This window comes from Hemicordylus capensis, chromosome 17, assembly GCF_027244095.1.
Source record: "Hemicordylus capensis ecotype Gifberg chromosome 17, rHemCap1.1.pri, whole genome shotgun sequence".
Taxonomy (NCBI): domain Eukaryota; kingdom Metazoa; phylum Chordata; class Lepidosauria; order Squamata; family Cordylidae; genus Hemicordylus; species Hemicordylus capensis.
Window position 1 is genome coordinate 12,236,721 of NC_069673.1, and position 15,257 is coordinate 12,251,977.

At 50.9% G+C, this 15,257-nt stretch overlaps 1 protein-coding gene across 8 annotated transcripts in view; it reads right to left on the reverse strand.

The window, feature by feature from the left end:
* RAPGEF1 (Rap guanine nucleotide exchange factor 1) overlaps positions 1 to 15,257 on the reverse strand; it is a 205,581-nt gene that overhangs the window by 81,793 nt on the left and 108,531 nt on the right. Inside the window, exons 2-3 of one of the 8 annotated variants that reach the window (XM_053281913.1) lie at positions 7,403 to 8,604; positions 7,035 to 7,208 (exon numbers count right to left, since the gene is read on the reverse strand). The exons of 5 other annotated variants lie outside the window; for them this stretch is intronic. Coding sequence is in view for 2 of the 3 variants with exons in the window: in XM_053281910.1 (XP_053137885.1) it covers positions 266 to 359 (94 nt within the window). In the remaining variant the exon portion in view is untranslated. Of the gene's footprint in view, positions 1 to 265; positions 471 to 3,705; positions 4,048 to 7,034; positions 7,209 to 7,402; positions 8,605 to 15,257 lie in introns of those variants that run through there. 2 more of the 8 variants (XM_053281912.1, XM_053281910.1) reach the window with 2 other exon arrangements.

Genomic DNA, 15,257 nt, shown 5'->3' on the forward strand with positions numbered 1-15,257 from the left:
CTGGGGGGAGGGGGCGCAAAGATGGGAACTCCCTGGCATAGTGTTTACAATCAGCCATCCTTATTAGCTTTGCCTCCACTGTGGAACTAGCATTCTGAAGAGCAGGGAAAGTACAATTTTCAGAAACATCTGAATAATGTTTGCAAAAAAAAGAGGAAAGGAATAAGAAAGCAGCAGAGACAGGCAGACCAACAACTGATTTCTGGGACCAGTTTCTCTAGATACCACACACCAGAGAGCAAGATGGAAGGGAGATTCTCGGTACCTGTGAGCGGGTAGGACGTTCTTCTCACATCCCACTTGGGGCTTCCCCGACAGGCGGCCTGACTCATATCTTCATCCAAACTCTTATTTGGCATGCAAAGTTAGGCTGGCTGAAGGAACCCACTCTTCAACGTCTTGCTGAAGGCACCTACACTACGATGTGTGCTGAAGCAGGCGTGCCGCGTCCACCCCCCCCCAATACTGACAAACCAGAAATGCCCTCCAGTTCCCCCGAACATCATCTGACCCGCGCTGCAAAAAGGGAACAGAAAATGTGGCAATCCAGTGGGTCTCTGGGGCTTCTCGGAAGCTGGGGGAGGGATCTTTGCTGGGGTTGGTCCATGGAGTGGGTGCCTCCTTCCCTTGCCCCACACGACACTTGCACTTGGAGAAGAACTTGTAGCCGAGGGGTCTGTTCTGTGGGTCTGCAAGTCACTCTATGGGGGGAGGAAGTTGCTCTAAAGAGCAGGGAACTGTATTGTGGGGCCAGAATAAATTTTACTATCTGGTGGGAAGTTGTCTAACCCACAGAATTTGGGGAAGGGCTCCTGGAGGAGTATGTTCCATAGGACAGGAACGGCAATCATCTATGGGGCAAAGAAGCCATCTATGGAAGAACCTGTTTTTACAAGGTGGTTTTTAATGTAGTACTGCATTTAAGTTTGTATTTTAATATGTTTAGGGGGAATTGTATTTACCTGAATCCAAGACTAGGGTTTTTTTTTTTTTTTTTAATAATAGAAATCAAGAGGTCATCTTAAATCCTGCTCCTTTCAGGTATAACCTTTACTTAACCTCGACTTTTTAAGGGGGTCTTAAATTCAGTGTAGTCTCCGATTAGGTAAATATGCTGTTTGCAGTTTTTCAATTGTTATTTTATGAAAATTAATTTTATTTCTGTTTTACGATACAGCAAGATGTAAACATTAGGAATGTGCACAAACCTGTTCGGAGGCCCTTTTAAGAGCCTCTAATCCGGTTCGAACGAGCGGCTGTTCGGCCAGTTCGAAGGTGGGGGGGATACCTTTAAGAGTGGGGGGAGGGTGCCCTTACCCCTCCCACCGCGTTTCTCCCACCAGCGCGTTTCTCCCACCATTTTAAAAGTGTCCATTAAGGGCTGCTTTATAGGGCTCACGGGGCAGGAGATATAGAACTGAAAAACTTCTATGGGGCTTAAAGAGGAGACCATCTACGCTGGCACAAGGAAAGTGTCTGCCTTGTGGGTTTCTGAAGCCAGAGGCAGGAGTGGGGATGCAGAGACAGCAGCTATGAAGAAGTCTGAGAAGAACAGCAAGTAAATCAGAAGTATATTCTGCGCAGCGTAGGCTTGACTCACAGGCCTGTTAATGAAACAAGGTGCACCTTGTGCAATTTGGGCCACCGTTAGATAACTCCCTCAGAAGTAAATTCTGTGGGGCTCCATGAAGATGCAGGGTTTCCCTATGGGGCTCAGAGACCGCCTGATCTATGCCTGACACCAGCAATGTGGGGTTTAGGAAACATTCTGGATTGGAATGGTGTTTTGGCAAATGCATTGAGTTAGAATCTGATTTAGCACATTTGACTTAAATGTAGCACACAAAGATAAAGAAAAATGACATGTTAATTTTACGTCGTGTGTAAATATTTCAAAAGTTCCCCCCCCGATAGCCAAAAGTATTTGAACTGAAATATTGATTAGGAAAAAAATCCTGATAAGGCACATTTGATGTGATTTAAATATTATAGTCAAACAAATGTAAAGCTGTAATAGGAAATTATTTCAACTACAATATTTGTAAATATCTTGAGACATAACATTTCACTCTACTGTTTCAGGGGAATGTCATGCCTCTCACAGAGGTGGGTTCTCCTTCACTGGAGTTTTTCAGACAGAGGACGGCCGTCTCCCAGGGATGTGGCACCAGCTCCCTGAAATGAGCAGGAGGTGGACTAGAAGACCTCAAAGGCCCCTTCCAACTCAAATTCTAGGATTCCATTCAATCCCATGCCCTTACACTGTTAAACATTTTTAGAAAATAAATGAAGGCACTGAAAAGTAACACACAGTACTAATTTCTGCACATTCAAAAATCTCTATTAGATAAACAATACTTCTTAGGTGTAGCGGGGGGGGAGTGAGTTAATAAGTTTAAAAATGCCCAATGTGATGGGCGTTCATTATGCCACTAGTTAATTTTATTAAAAGTACATTTTTCAGAATTGACGCTTTTAAATGGAAAAAGAGTGGGACTTTTTCCAGGAAAACCCCTACCGCCTCCCCATCATTGCTGGAAAGAGTCTACAGGTTTTCATTGAAGGAGGTGGGGGAGACAACTACTCCCTTATGGGGTGGGAGGAACTCGACAGAGCTCTGTGAAGCCGAGGGACTTTTCTGTGGGTCTGGAAGCAAAGTGCATCGATTCTACCGCACTAGGCAGAATCTGCTTTATGAAGCTGGGGAAGAGAGGATGGATGCTCAGGTCTTGCTAAGGCCGCTTTGAAGCTGGGAGGCTGTGGGTGCAGTTCCGTGGGTTCATGAAGCGGAGCAAGGCTGCTATTCTACAGGGCAGGAGGAAAGATGTTCTATGCAGCCAGGTATAGCTGGAAGTTGCTCCGAATGGCAAGACCAAGTCGGTCCCCTGGAAGCTTTGAAAACCTGCCCGGCCTGTGAAAGAAAGAGCACCCTGTGTGTGGGGGGAACTAGGGCCAATCCCAGAGCCCTGGTTCTGGGCAATGCTCCCCACATAGATACAAGGAAGTCTGCCCTATGGGGCAGGCAGCCAGTCCTCAGCTGGGGGCAGGAAGCAGCCTGCCCTGACAGCCCTGGGAGGGAAGAGTCACTCTTGTCTCCTGTCCTTGGCAAAGAAGGGGGTGTGTAGGGCTGCTCGCCTTGCAGGGGGAGAGAGAAGCCCATTCCGTGGGGCCCTGCTGGGGGTCCGGGAGTGTGAGCAGAGGGTGGGCGTGGGGGCTTGTACTAGGAAGAAGGGGACATGGAAGGGGGGGGCAAGAAGGGTGGGAGAACTAGAGTGGGGCAGGGTGTGGGGCATCTGACCCTGTGCATGCAAAAAGAGATGGGGAGGGGGGGGTCAGAGGAAGCGAATAGCTCCTCTGTGGGGCACGGGGGGGGGGGAGGAAGAGAAGAAGCCTCTCCTATTGGGGAGGGGGGAAGCGCCTCGGGAGAGGCCTTCCCTGGGTGGGTGGGTGTGTGGGTGAGTGTGGGGAGAAGCCTCCCTTGGTTGGGGGGGGAGAAGTCTTCCTTGGGGTGGGGGGAGAGAAAAAGCCTCCCATGGGCCCCTGGCTTGGGGGTGGGTGGGTGGCGGAGGAGATCTTTCCTGGGGGGGGGGGCGGCGGGTGAGGGAGAGGCCTTCCCTGCCCCCAGCCCGCCCCCCGGGCGCCCCCCTCTCCCCGCCGCGGCCTGCCTGCCCGTCCTCCTCCCTCCCTCCCTCCTCCTCCACCCACCTGCTTTCTCGATCTTGCCGGACATGTCGCGGCCGCGCCGGGGCCGGGCTGGGCTCCGCCGAGGCAGGCAGGGCAGGCAGGGGCCGCAGCGCGAGCCGGGCGCCGCCGCCGCCGAGGCCCGGCCGGGGCTGCAGCTGCTGGGCTGGGCTGCTCCTCCTGCAGGCGCCGCCGCCGCGGCCTACGACGAGGACGAGGCGCCGCCGCTGCTTAGCCGGGCCTCCCTGGCCGGCCCGGGGAGAGCGAGGGAGAGAGAGACGGGCGGGCGCCGCGCTCGCTGCTGCTGCTGCTGCAGCCCCCGCCGCGCCGGAGGAGGAGGCGGCCGAGGCGGAGGAGGCACAGCGCGCCCTGCCGCCCGCCCTGCAGATGGCAGCGGGAGGGAGGGAGGAGGGAGGGAGGGTCGGTCCGTCTCCCCCTTTATTCCCCGCTGGGGGGCTGCAGCGCGCACACACACACGCGCGCGCCCCATGTTTGTGTGTCTGCATTTCCGGGCCTTGTGCAGAGGGCCGCCCGGGGACAGGGGTGTGTGTGTGTGTGGGGGGGGTGCGACTAGAAGACCTCGAAGGCCCCTCCCGACTCACCTCGCAGGACTCCATTCAGTCCCATGAGCCCGGACACTGCGCTGACGGAGAAGGGGGTCTCTGGGCATGGGCAGAGCGTCCACTCCCCGCCCTCCTCTCCCCTCCCGCACAGAGAGCGCTCTTTCTCCGCCTACTCGCTGTCTATCAGGAGGTCCCCCCAACTGATCCCCTGGGCATGTGCAAAGTACTTCCTCGTGGTGGCCCCTGGATAACTGCAACAGCCAAAAGCAGCCCTCTTCTTGCCCCCTGGACTTCCGTTCCGAGGTCCAGGGAGGGCCTCCACACCCCCTGAGGCCCCCTCCAACCCTTTTTTAGGTTGTCCCGGCTGGTTTGGTGGGGTTAAAAAATGTGTTTAAAATACTGGGTGGGTGGGTGGGGGCCTCCAAAGGCAGGGCCTTTTCCTGCACTCTTGGGTGACTTACACGGAGCAACTGGGCCTCCATCTTGCACACAGAGAACACTTTCTCTGCATACTGGCGCCTGTCTGTTTATGAGAATGACAGATCCCCTGAACACATGCAAAGTACTTTCTTATGGCCACTGGATAACTGCCATCAATGACTGTGATTTTTTCTCCCCCCCCCCCAAAAAAATCCTTTAAAAAACCAAAAAATCTACAGTATATTTTTGATGAACCCAGCCCATACAGGTAGGCCAGCTCTTCAGGACCAGGTGACCATATAGGGTCCAGGGATAGGGTGCAGGACCATAGGGTGTAATCAATTTCCCATGAAATTGATTGCCAGGAAATCTAGGACCAACAAACAGAAGTATTTTTTCACACAACACATCATCCACTTGTGGAATTCTCTGCCACGAGATGTGGTGACAGCCAACAACCTGGATGGCTTGAAGAGGGGTTTGGATACCTTCATGGAATGGAGGTCTATCACCTATATTGGGCAGCAGCGATATCGGAAGATGCTGAAAGGCATCACCTCATACTGTGCGGGAGGGGGCAATGGTCAACCCCTCCTGTATTCTAGCAAAGACAACCACAGGGCTCTGTGGGTGCCAGGAGTCGACACCGATTCGACGGCACATTTTAACTTGACTTTCTTCCTTCTCCTTTAGCTCATGGATCCTAATACATGATTCCAGCCTACGTTAAATCTACATGAACGATCATGACCGTATTCCAAATAAATCAACACATGCCAGAGGAAAGTGAAGCATCGTGTTTTTCTCTGTCCTCGGGCAGAAGCTGGTCGGCCTCTGGCTAGACACTTGGTTCGTCATCTTCCCTGAATGGCAAACTTGCGCGATGAGGTTAATAGCAGATGATAAAGTGTATCACGAGAAGGTCATTTCCTGAAGTGATTCATCAAACCAAACCTCTGACTTACGAGCAGGAAATAGGGGAACAAAACACACAGACATAGACACACACCTTCCGTGGAAAGAGCTCTCGTGCCCTCTAGTGGAAATAGCCTGCCTTGTACTTCTGTGTCCTCTCTTTCTGGCGCAGCGGGGAAATGACTTGACTTGCAAGCCAGAGGCTGCCGGTTCGAATCCCCCCTGGTGCTATATAGGGCAGCAGCGATATAGGAAGGTGCTGAAAGGCATCATCTCATACTCTGCAAGAGATGGCAATGGTCAACCGCTCCTGTATTCTACTAAAGACAACCACAGAGTTCCGTGGCTGCCACGAGTCGACACCAACTCGATGGCACACACTTTACCTTTACTGGTTACCGGTTCAAATCCCTGCTGGTCTGTTTCCCAGACTATAGGAAACACCTCTATCGGGCAGCAGCAGTGATATAGGAAGGTGCTGAAAGGCATCATCTCATACTGCATGGGAGAGGGCAATGGTCAACCCCTCCTGTATTCTGCCAAAGACAACCACAGGGCTCTGTGGTCGCCAAGAGTCCACACCGACTCGAAGGCACAACTTTTATCACGCAGAAAGAATTTTCTGTGCTGGACCTGTAGAGGGCAGCATTGCATGAAATATTTAAAATCTAAAACACCATCTCATTTAAGGATGACCTGAATTCCCCTGCATTTAGGGAAATCTGTTGTCACCTGTAGCAGAATTTTCAGAGATGTAAGGTAAAGTGTGCCGTCGAGTCAATGTCGACTCCTGGCGCCCACAGAGTCCTGTGGTTGTCTTTGGTAGAATACAGGAGGGGATTGCCATTGCCTCCTCCCACGCAGTATGAGATGATGCCTTTCAGCACCTTCCTATATCCCCGCAGCCCAATATAGGTGGTTCCCCATAGTCTGGGAAACAGACCAGCGGGGATTCGAACTGGCAACCTCTGGCTTCCTAATCAAGTCATCTCCCCACTGCGCCCCGTACCCCCTTGCTAACCAGCCAGCCACCTAATGGTGCAGCGGGAAAATGACTTGACTATCAAGCCAGAGGCTGCCCATTCGAATCCTCTGCTAGCTGACTGAACGCCGGGCTCTGTTATCCTCTAACCTTGAACGTGCAAGGAAAGCCGGAAGTTGAACTGGTCCTAGCCCAGCACTCTAACCACTACACCATGCTGGCTCCATGCACCATGCACTCGAGAGCCAGTGTGGTGTAGTGGTTAGAGTGCTGGGCTAGGACCGGGGAGTCCCGAGTTCAAATCCCCATTCAGCCATGAGACTAGCTGGGTGACTCTGGGCCAGTTGCTTCTCTCTCAGCCGAACCTACTTCACAGGGTTGTTGTTGTGAGGAGAAACTCAAGTATGTAGTACACCGCTCTGGGCGCCTTGGAGGAAGAGTGGGATATAAATGTAAAATAAATAAATACATACATAAATAATGGGTGTTCCGGGGCCTTCCGGCCTCCCCAATCTCCCGGCTGCCAGTAGCAGCCGGAGAACGTCTTCACCAAGCCAGAAGAAAAGGATCATCTGCAGAGGAGGTAAGCATTTCGAGGCTTCTGATCATGCGAAAGGGCTCAAGATAGATGGAGCTTTATTTCGGCCCTAGACCAGCATATAAGAGAAAATCATCACATAAAATTAGAACAAGTTATATAAATAATATAGCCATCCCTGGCCATACTACCAGAAATCATCTTGTTAAAATTTGGACAGCAGAAGATTCAGGTAAAAGTGGCCAGGAAAATTCTTCAAAACTGGAGAAATTAACTTAAGCCTAGCATCCCTGTAATACTCACAGCACAGAATTGCATGCGCAGTAGTTTCCACGGTGCCAGAACCGCTCAAGGTTTCCCCCAGAGTCCTTTGATGTTAGAAATTGGGGGGATAGTCTGAAATTCAGAGTCCGCTTCCTTTAACCTGTATTTTTTAAGCAGGCCGTCTTGAATTCAGAGCCACCTTCTATTTGGGTAAAGAACTCCGTTTTTCTTCCTCCTCCTGCCAGGGGAGTTTGGAAGACTTCTTCTTGGGTTGGAGGCCAATAGCTGCAGTCCTCTACCCACTTAGCTGGGAGTAAGCCCCGCTGAATTCAAGGGGGCTGCCTTGATCCGGGAGGAGCAGGTCAACTGCCGTTGTCAACATTGCCGGACACAGAATGGCCGATAAGCTTCCTGCCCCCAAAGCATGGCAGTCCAAGGGTGTGTGGTGCCTTGTGTATATGCGCCAGATGCTGCCTTGCCGCCATGGCCCTGGTGGGGGCTTTCATTTCCTTGCAAGTTTTGGAAACGGGGCGAGGAGGGTTGCGAGCAGCTTCTTCTCGTGCTTCTTGGCGAGGACTGTGAGGAAGGCAGCCTGCGAGAGTCGGAGAGGGCCCGAAGAACTGCTTTGATGGTGGCAGAGGCCACCACTCTTGCCGTCTTCTCTGCCACCCACACAATCTGAGGCCTGAGGCAATGGCCTCACCTCGCCTCATGGAAGGACCAGCCCTGCCAAAAGCTGAAGGTGACTCCTGCTTGGCAGAAGAGAAGTGAAATCAACATGGCGGGGGGGGGGAACCCCCAAGGAAAATCAAAATCAATACCCCAAAGTCAAATCCTTAAAAATCATGCTCTGGAAGGAAAGGTGACCCAGCAAGAAACATTACAAGACATGACAGCTCTGATCTCCAATTTCGTTTCTCCTTGCTCGCTCCGGCACCGAGAGTTTGTTCTGGAGCCAAAAACAGCCTCCGTCTGTGTTGCCAAGTCCCCACAAAGTTCCGGGAGAGCCACGGAGAGGGAAAGGTGCGGGTTGAATGGGTGGTGGTGGTGGTGGTGGTGGTGGTGGAGGTTTGCAGAAGACTGAAATGCAAATGGATGCTGTATGGATAGCAGATCCGTTTTTGTAGGATAAATGAGTCCTTCCATCCAGAGTTGTGTACATGTTGCAATAAAATAGACAGATAGATTCCAATGAAATTTTAAAAAAGCACAGAATGGAATGTTGGATGCCATGTCTCAGCCTATATATATAGAGAGAGAGAGAGAGAGAGAGAGTGAGTGTGTGTGTGTAAACATAACAGAAATATAATGAGCAAGATGGCTCGGCTTCTGCCTCCTTCACCTGCTCTGTTATAGAAAAGGTACAGTAGTTGCAGTTATGGAAAGCTTGTTCTGTTAATTAACAAGAAATTTATAGTATTCTTTTTGCTTAATTGCATCCTTCTGGGTTTCAGAATACTTGCATGGAATTCTGTTTGCAGCTTTAAAATCTCTCTCTCTCTCTCTCTCTCTCACACACACACACACACACACACACACACGACTTAACATATAATTACAGTTTTAAAAACAACCCAGACTTTAACCTAAGCCAAAAACTAGTTAAAATCTCCTGAGCACTGTCACCAGAAGCAAAGGGGGCCACCTTGGGAATTCCCCAGACTGGAAAAGAATATCTGTCAAAGCATTAATTGTAATTGAAGGGAATATTTCATAGAACTATATACGTATACCAAAACAAAACACAAAAGAACCCAAGTATCTATATCTAGTGTATGAAAATATATAATGTACCCATTTTAAAAGAACTGCACTGGCTGCCAATAAGTTTTGGGGCGAAATACAAAGTGCTGGTTATTACCTATAAAACCCTAAATGGCTTGGGCCCAAGGTATTTAAAAGACTCCCTTGTTCTTCACCAACCGCACCGCCTCTTAAGATCATCTGGGGAGGTCCCATTTTGGTTGCCACTGGCTCAATTGGAGAGACTCCTGCCTGCAGCCTTGGAGAAGCCGCTGCCAGTCTGGGTAGACAATACTGAGCGAGATGGACCAAGGGTCTGACTCAGTATATGGCTGCTTCCTATGTTCTTAGGAGCGCCCTCCGCTGCTCAAAGCAGACTGTTCCACTGCTGAAGAGTTCTTACAGTTGGGAAATTCCTCCTGCTATTTAGGGATGTGCCCGAATCGTTCCATTACAGAGGTCCCAAAACGATTCGAGCTGCCGCAGCCGAATCGTTTCAGTGGGGGGCACGCGGTAGCTTTAAAAGGAGGCACACAGGTCTTACCTGCCCCTCCTCTGCCCCCCACTGAGGCACTATCGGTTCTAAAAAGCTGCGCCCTGTGACTGCGGTGCTGCTCCCAGCAGCCCACACGCTGTGTTGGTACGTACGCACATGGCCGCCGCGCATCTGTGGCAGCCATGTGTGGGATCCGCAACACCATGCTGGCCACACAAATGGCCGCCACATGGACTGACACCACGTGTGGGCAACTGAGAGCAGTACCACAGCCACATGGCAAGGCTTTTTCGGATGGACAGTGCCGGGCAGAGCGGCATGGCAAAGGAGGATCAGGTAAGACCAGCGTGCCTCCTTTTAAAGATACCTCTCTCTGCCCCATGATTCATGCCCATCCCTACTGATATCTAGCTGTAATTGGCTTCCATGTAGAATCTCAAAATGTCAGAGTTGGAGGGGAATTTGGAGGTCTTTGGAAGTCCAACCCCTGCTCAGTGCAGGAATCTCTTGCAGGCGTTCCCAACCTGAACGACAACTCCCACAATCCCCAGCTACCATTTATGATGTCTGGGGATGATGGGAGTTGTGGTTCAGCAACATCTGGAGGACCACAGTTGGAGGACCATCCAACCTCTGCTTGGAAACCTCCAGCCCAAACAGAGCCCATCACTGCATGAGGCAGGCTGTTCTGCTCTCTCTTGCCGTTCGTAAATTCCTCCCAGTGTCCAGCCGAAACCACAATCAGCGTACAAAGCCATGACAGGCATGGGTGGCAGATTGCATGCTCATCAAATCTAACCGAAACGACTTAAGCAAAAAGTGAGAACATGTTGCACCGAGGTTGCTATGACTTGAAATAAGAAACGAAATGAAACCGTGGTGCCACACCATTATTGGTTCAGGCACTTCCATTAGGTGCCCTACACCGTTGGATTAACTTTCCCATCAAAGGCAGATTCCCCCATTCCGGTTCCAACGCACAACTTCAGAAGCAAATGTCTTTTTTGATTGGCATGTTATCTCTTGACATGTCGCAACCAACGGCCCAATGACTAGCTGCTGAAATGGAGTTTTGTACCCAGAAAGAACTTGAGAATAATCTCTAATGACCTCTCAACAATATGCAGTTGACATTTTGACTAACCCTACTATCAGGATAAAACTGGAGAAGTCCGGTATCCCTCACCGCACCCACCCCTGAGCTCGTCTGAGGAAGGGAGAAATACAGATATGATCAACCATAAATGCGAAGTAAAATAAAAACAATAATTTGCTATGAAGAAAGAAGTTATAACTGTGTTTGACCTCCTCATTGTCCTCCTCCAGTCCCTTGAAACCCCCATTCGATCATCGGTGGCTGGATGCTGTTATCTAAATGGTGAAAAATCCATTTTCACCTCCAATTACAAATCCATTTTCTGTCGCATAAAGGACGCTATCGCTCGAAGAAAAACCAAGAACTGGCCCTCAGGTTTTGGGTACACTCGGCAAAGTATGGCGGAACCGGCTTGAGTGCTTCTTCAAAAGGAGGGCTGTCCCAGGAGTATAGGGAAGGATGAGGCCCTTAAAGACCTCCAGCGGCCACCAGCTCTTTGCTGGCTCAACGGCTTGTGCTTCCAGCTTGCCTCGTTTGACCCAAGTTTGGACAACAGCCTTGATTTAAAAATAATAATAACTCACTTGGATGGTCTCAGCTGGCCAGCCTAGATGGTCTCAGCTGCTCCGACTTTTACTACTAATATTTATATACCACTTTTCAACAAACATTTCCAAACGGATTGCATTGGCAAATCGAGAATAAATGCATAAGATGGCTCCCTGTCCCCAAAGGGCTCACAGTCACAATCTAAAAAGAAACAAAAGAGGGAAACCAGCATCAACGATGGAGGGACGCTGTGTTGGGGTCAGATGGGGCCAGTTGCTCCCCCCCCCAAAATATAAAGAGAATCACTACTTTGAAAAGTGCCTTTTTGCTTGCTCGGGGTAGTGGTGAGAGTGATAGACTAGGACTGGGGAGACCCGAGTTCAAATCCTGTTCAGCCATTGAACTCGTTGAACGTCTTTGGGCCAGTCACTTCTCTCTCGCCCTCGCCTACCTCACAGGGTTGTTGTGAGGACAGACCTAAATCCATGGACATTGCTCTGGGCTCCTAAGTTGGAGGAAGAATGGGATATAAATGCAAAAAAATTAAAAACACGCGTATTCCTGTACATTTCCATGGGCCTAGGTGTGCATGGGACCAGGCGTTCTGTCATGTTGGCCTTGGGGCTGAGGCAGACCCATAGAAACTGGCCTCTCCCACCCCAGGGTAAGATGGAAATGAGGTGCTTTAAAACCAAGAGGACATGCAAACTACACACGCCCTTCTCCTCCCCCCCTTTTAAAGAGAACTCGACAAAGTTTCTATCAATAATAGAGAGCGGTGCAGCATTCTTGTCAGGTCCCACCCGGAGGCTGTTTTGATTTTTTTCTAAAGAAAAGATCAGCCATCCTTAGTACAAAGAAGGGCGCGGCTGAGGAGGGCAAGAAGCGGAAAGGGCTGGAGGGTGGGGGAAAAGAACAGAGCCCGCAAAGGGACCCTCATTAAGTTCCCGTCATTTGCATTCCTGCTGTTAAATAATGTATTGATTGCTGCCTTGGCTTTAATTCTTCCCCGTGCTTTACAACCCGCGTCCCTCGGTCCTTTGTTCCAAGACAGATGGGTTTGTCAGGGATATCAGACACGCATCCCCTGGGCGCTGCGATTTCTCAGTGTGACCCCCACGGCGATCTCCAGGGTTATGGATGTTGCTCTGAATGGAGAGGGCAGCAGCCTTTCCTCCAACTTTGCTGGGAAAGGCGGTGGGATCGGAGCTCGGGTGCAGCCGGCTGATCGTCCGAGGACTTCCTCCTCACGGCAGTGTCAGGCTCCCAGGGGACGAGGTGGCCTCCTAGCCCTTCTTGAACTCCAGAATGACTGGTAAAAAGGTAAAGTGTGCTGTCAAGTCGGCGTCGGCTCCCGGCGCCCACAGAGCCCTGTGGTTGTCCTCGGTGGAATACAGGAGGGGTTGACCATGGCCTCCTCCCACGCAATATGAGATGATGCCTTTCAGCATCTTGCTAGATCGCTGCTGCCTGGATACTAGCAGGGATTTCAACTGTCAACCTTCTGCTGGTTAGTCAAGCATTTCCCCGCTGCGCCACTTAAGGTGACAGAATGACTGGAGCAACCCCCCAAAAGGTCAGCCTCAGGAACAGCCAGGGGAGGAATTTAGTTTGTCACCCAAGTTCTCCTCCTGGCTTGACTGCATTCAGCCGGTTCCCTCTCCTGGAGAACTCCCGGCTCCCATCCTCATCAGCTGCCTTGTCTTTAAATGCCCCAGTGCAGAGTTGGACCGGGCTTCAAGCCGCTTTCCAGCCCCGCCCCCTTCCTCGCCTGGCTTCCTGTTTCCTGCCACACCCATCGAACAGTCTCCCTGCAGCTGGTGAGCGTGAGCCCCCAGATCATGCCCTGATGATAGGAAAAGTGCCCACATGTTGAGCAGATGTATGTTGGCATTTTCCAATTGGCTCATACTCCTGTGGGCACCTAAGGAAGCACCTTAGTCTTGTGCAAGAGCGCAGAAGTGCAAATACTTAAACTTTTGCACCTACACTTTGGAGGAGGGCTGGTCTTGTGGTCGCAAGCGTCAATTGTCCCCTTTGCTAGGTTTGACCCCTGGCAGACCACAACGTCCATCATTCCTGTGCAAGCAGATGCTCTGCCAATGAGCTTTGCCCTCATCCCCACTCTTCCCAGATTACAATAAACAGCAAGCTTGCCTGTGGGTTTCTGACCTTCCACACACGAGCACTGCCTTGTGGCTTCCTCCCCAGTGTGATCTTATTCTCTGGCCCTACGTGGAGGAGAGTCTTTGCGTGATTTTTGCAGCGCCACCTGCTGGTCAGCGCTTGCTTTCTGAGAACAACAGCTTACTCCTTCTCTGATGTATGGGGGAATGGGCTGGTTCTTCTTGGAAAGCAAGAGCTGGCCGGCAGATGGCACTGCAAACCACGTAAGCACTCTGCTCCTTGTGTGGCCAGAGGAGAAGATCCCGCTGGGAAGGAGGCGGGAAGGCAGTGCTAGTCTGCTTGTGCTTGCAGTTTGCAGGCAAGCACGCACCTTACGTCATCTGGAAGGAACCTTCAAGTTGGTGTTATGCATTAAGAGCTTGGCCTAGGTGAAAAGACGCCCCCTCTACCGTGCCATGACATTCCTGGTCGCAGGATGCTGGTCCATGCAGCCATTCCTGGGAGCAGAGGATCTCCCTTTGGCCCAAAGTGGGCAGTGAGTTCACCGCTCGTGAGCAAAGATAGTCTCCCATTTGTGCATCGCCAGTTTGGGGGTCCAAATGCCAGTGACTGGGCCATTCCATTGAGGCCATGCTCGAGAGAAGAGCTCTAGGTTTTAGGGAGGAGAGCTGGTCAAGTGGTAGCAAGCATGACTTGTCCCCTTTGCTAAGCAGGGTCTGCCCTGGTTTGCATTTGGATGGGAAACTACATGTGTGAGCACTGGAAGATCTTCCCCTTAGGGAATGAGGCCACTCTGGGAAGAGCACCTGCATACTTGCGGTTCCTGGCATCTCCAAGATAGGGCTGAGAGAGACTGCTCCTGCAGCCATGACACATTAATAGTTTTGGAACACATTTGGTACAATTTCCTCGGGCTGGGGGAGGGATTAGTAGATGGATAATGTTTACGCTGCGTCTTGCTGGTGGAGAGAATCAATTTTCATGTTTGCACTCTTGTGTGAAAAAGAGCGCGGCAAATTCAGTAACTGCTATTCCCCTGTTTGAGTGGAAGTAGCACGAGGCGGCCGTGATTTTCGTTGGCGATCTCCACTTTGTTAGAACAAATGGCATTTTAAATCTTAATTGCCCTACGTGCCCAGATTTTTATGTTCTGGTTGTTTTAAATATTGTGGTAATCCACCCTGATCTTTCGCTATAAGGGCAAGCGAGGACTCTGCATGAATAATAAACGGAAGCATGGTGATCACGGTGATTACTAGCTGATCTTTCAGACTCAGCAGCAGCAACTAGGCCTTTGGCCCAAGACTGAATCTGCCCCCCCTCCACTGCCTGGCTGGGGTGGGACGGGAATCGCCAAAGGTGATAATGTGAGATATTAGCGCTCCAGCTTTTCGCTGGCTCTTCTTACACGACCTCTGCAAAAGATCAAGGTGAAATGGCAAGGAAGAAGCAAGGAGTGAAGCAGAAGGAACAGAAAGAAGGCATAGGAACATAGGAAACTGCCATATACTGAGTCAGACCCTTGGTCTATCTAGCCCAGTATTGTCTTCACAGACTGGCAGCGGCTTCTCCAAGGTCACAGGCAGGAATCTCTCTCAGCCCGATCTTGGAGATGCTGCCAGGGAGGGAACTGGGAACCTTCTGCTCTTCCCAGAGCGGCTCCATCCCCTAAGAAGGGGAATATCTTGCAGTGCTCATGCATGGAGTCTCCCATCCAAATGCAACCAGGGCAGACCCTGCTTAGCTAAGGGGACAAGTCATGCTTGCTAGCGCAAGACCAGCTCTCCTCTCCTGAGAAAAGACAGAATAATGAGCAGGGGGTAGGGATCTCCACTTTTTTTTTTTTAAGCAGGGGCCACTTTGGCCAAAAAAACCCCACCCAA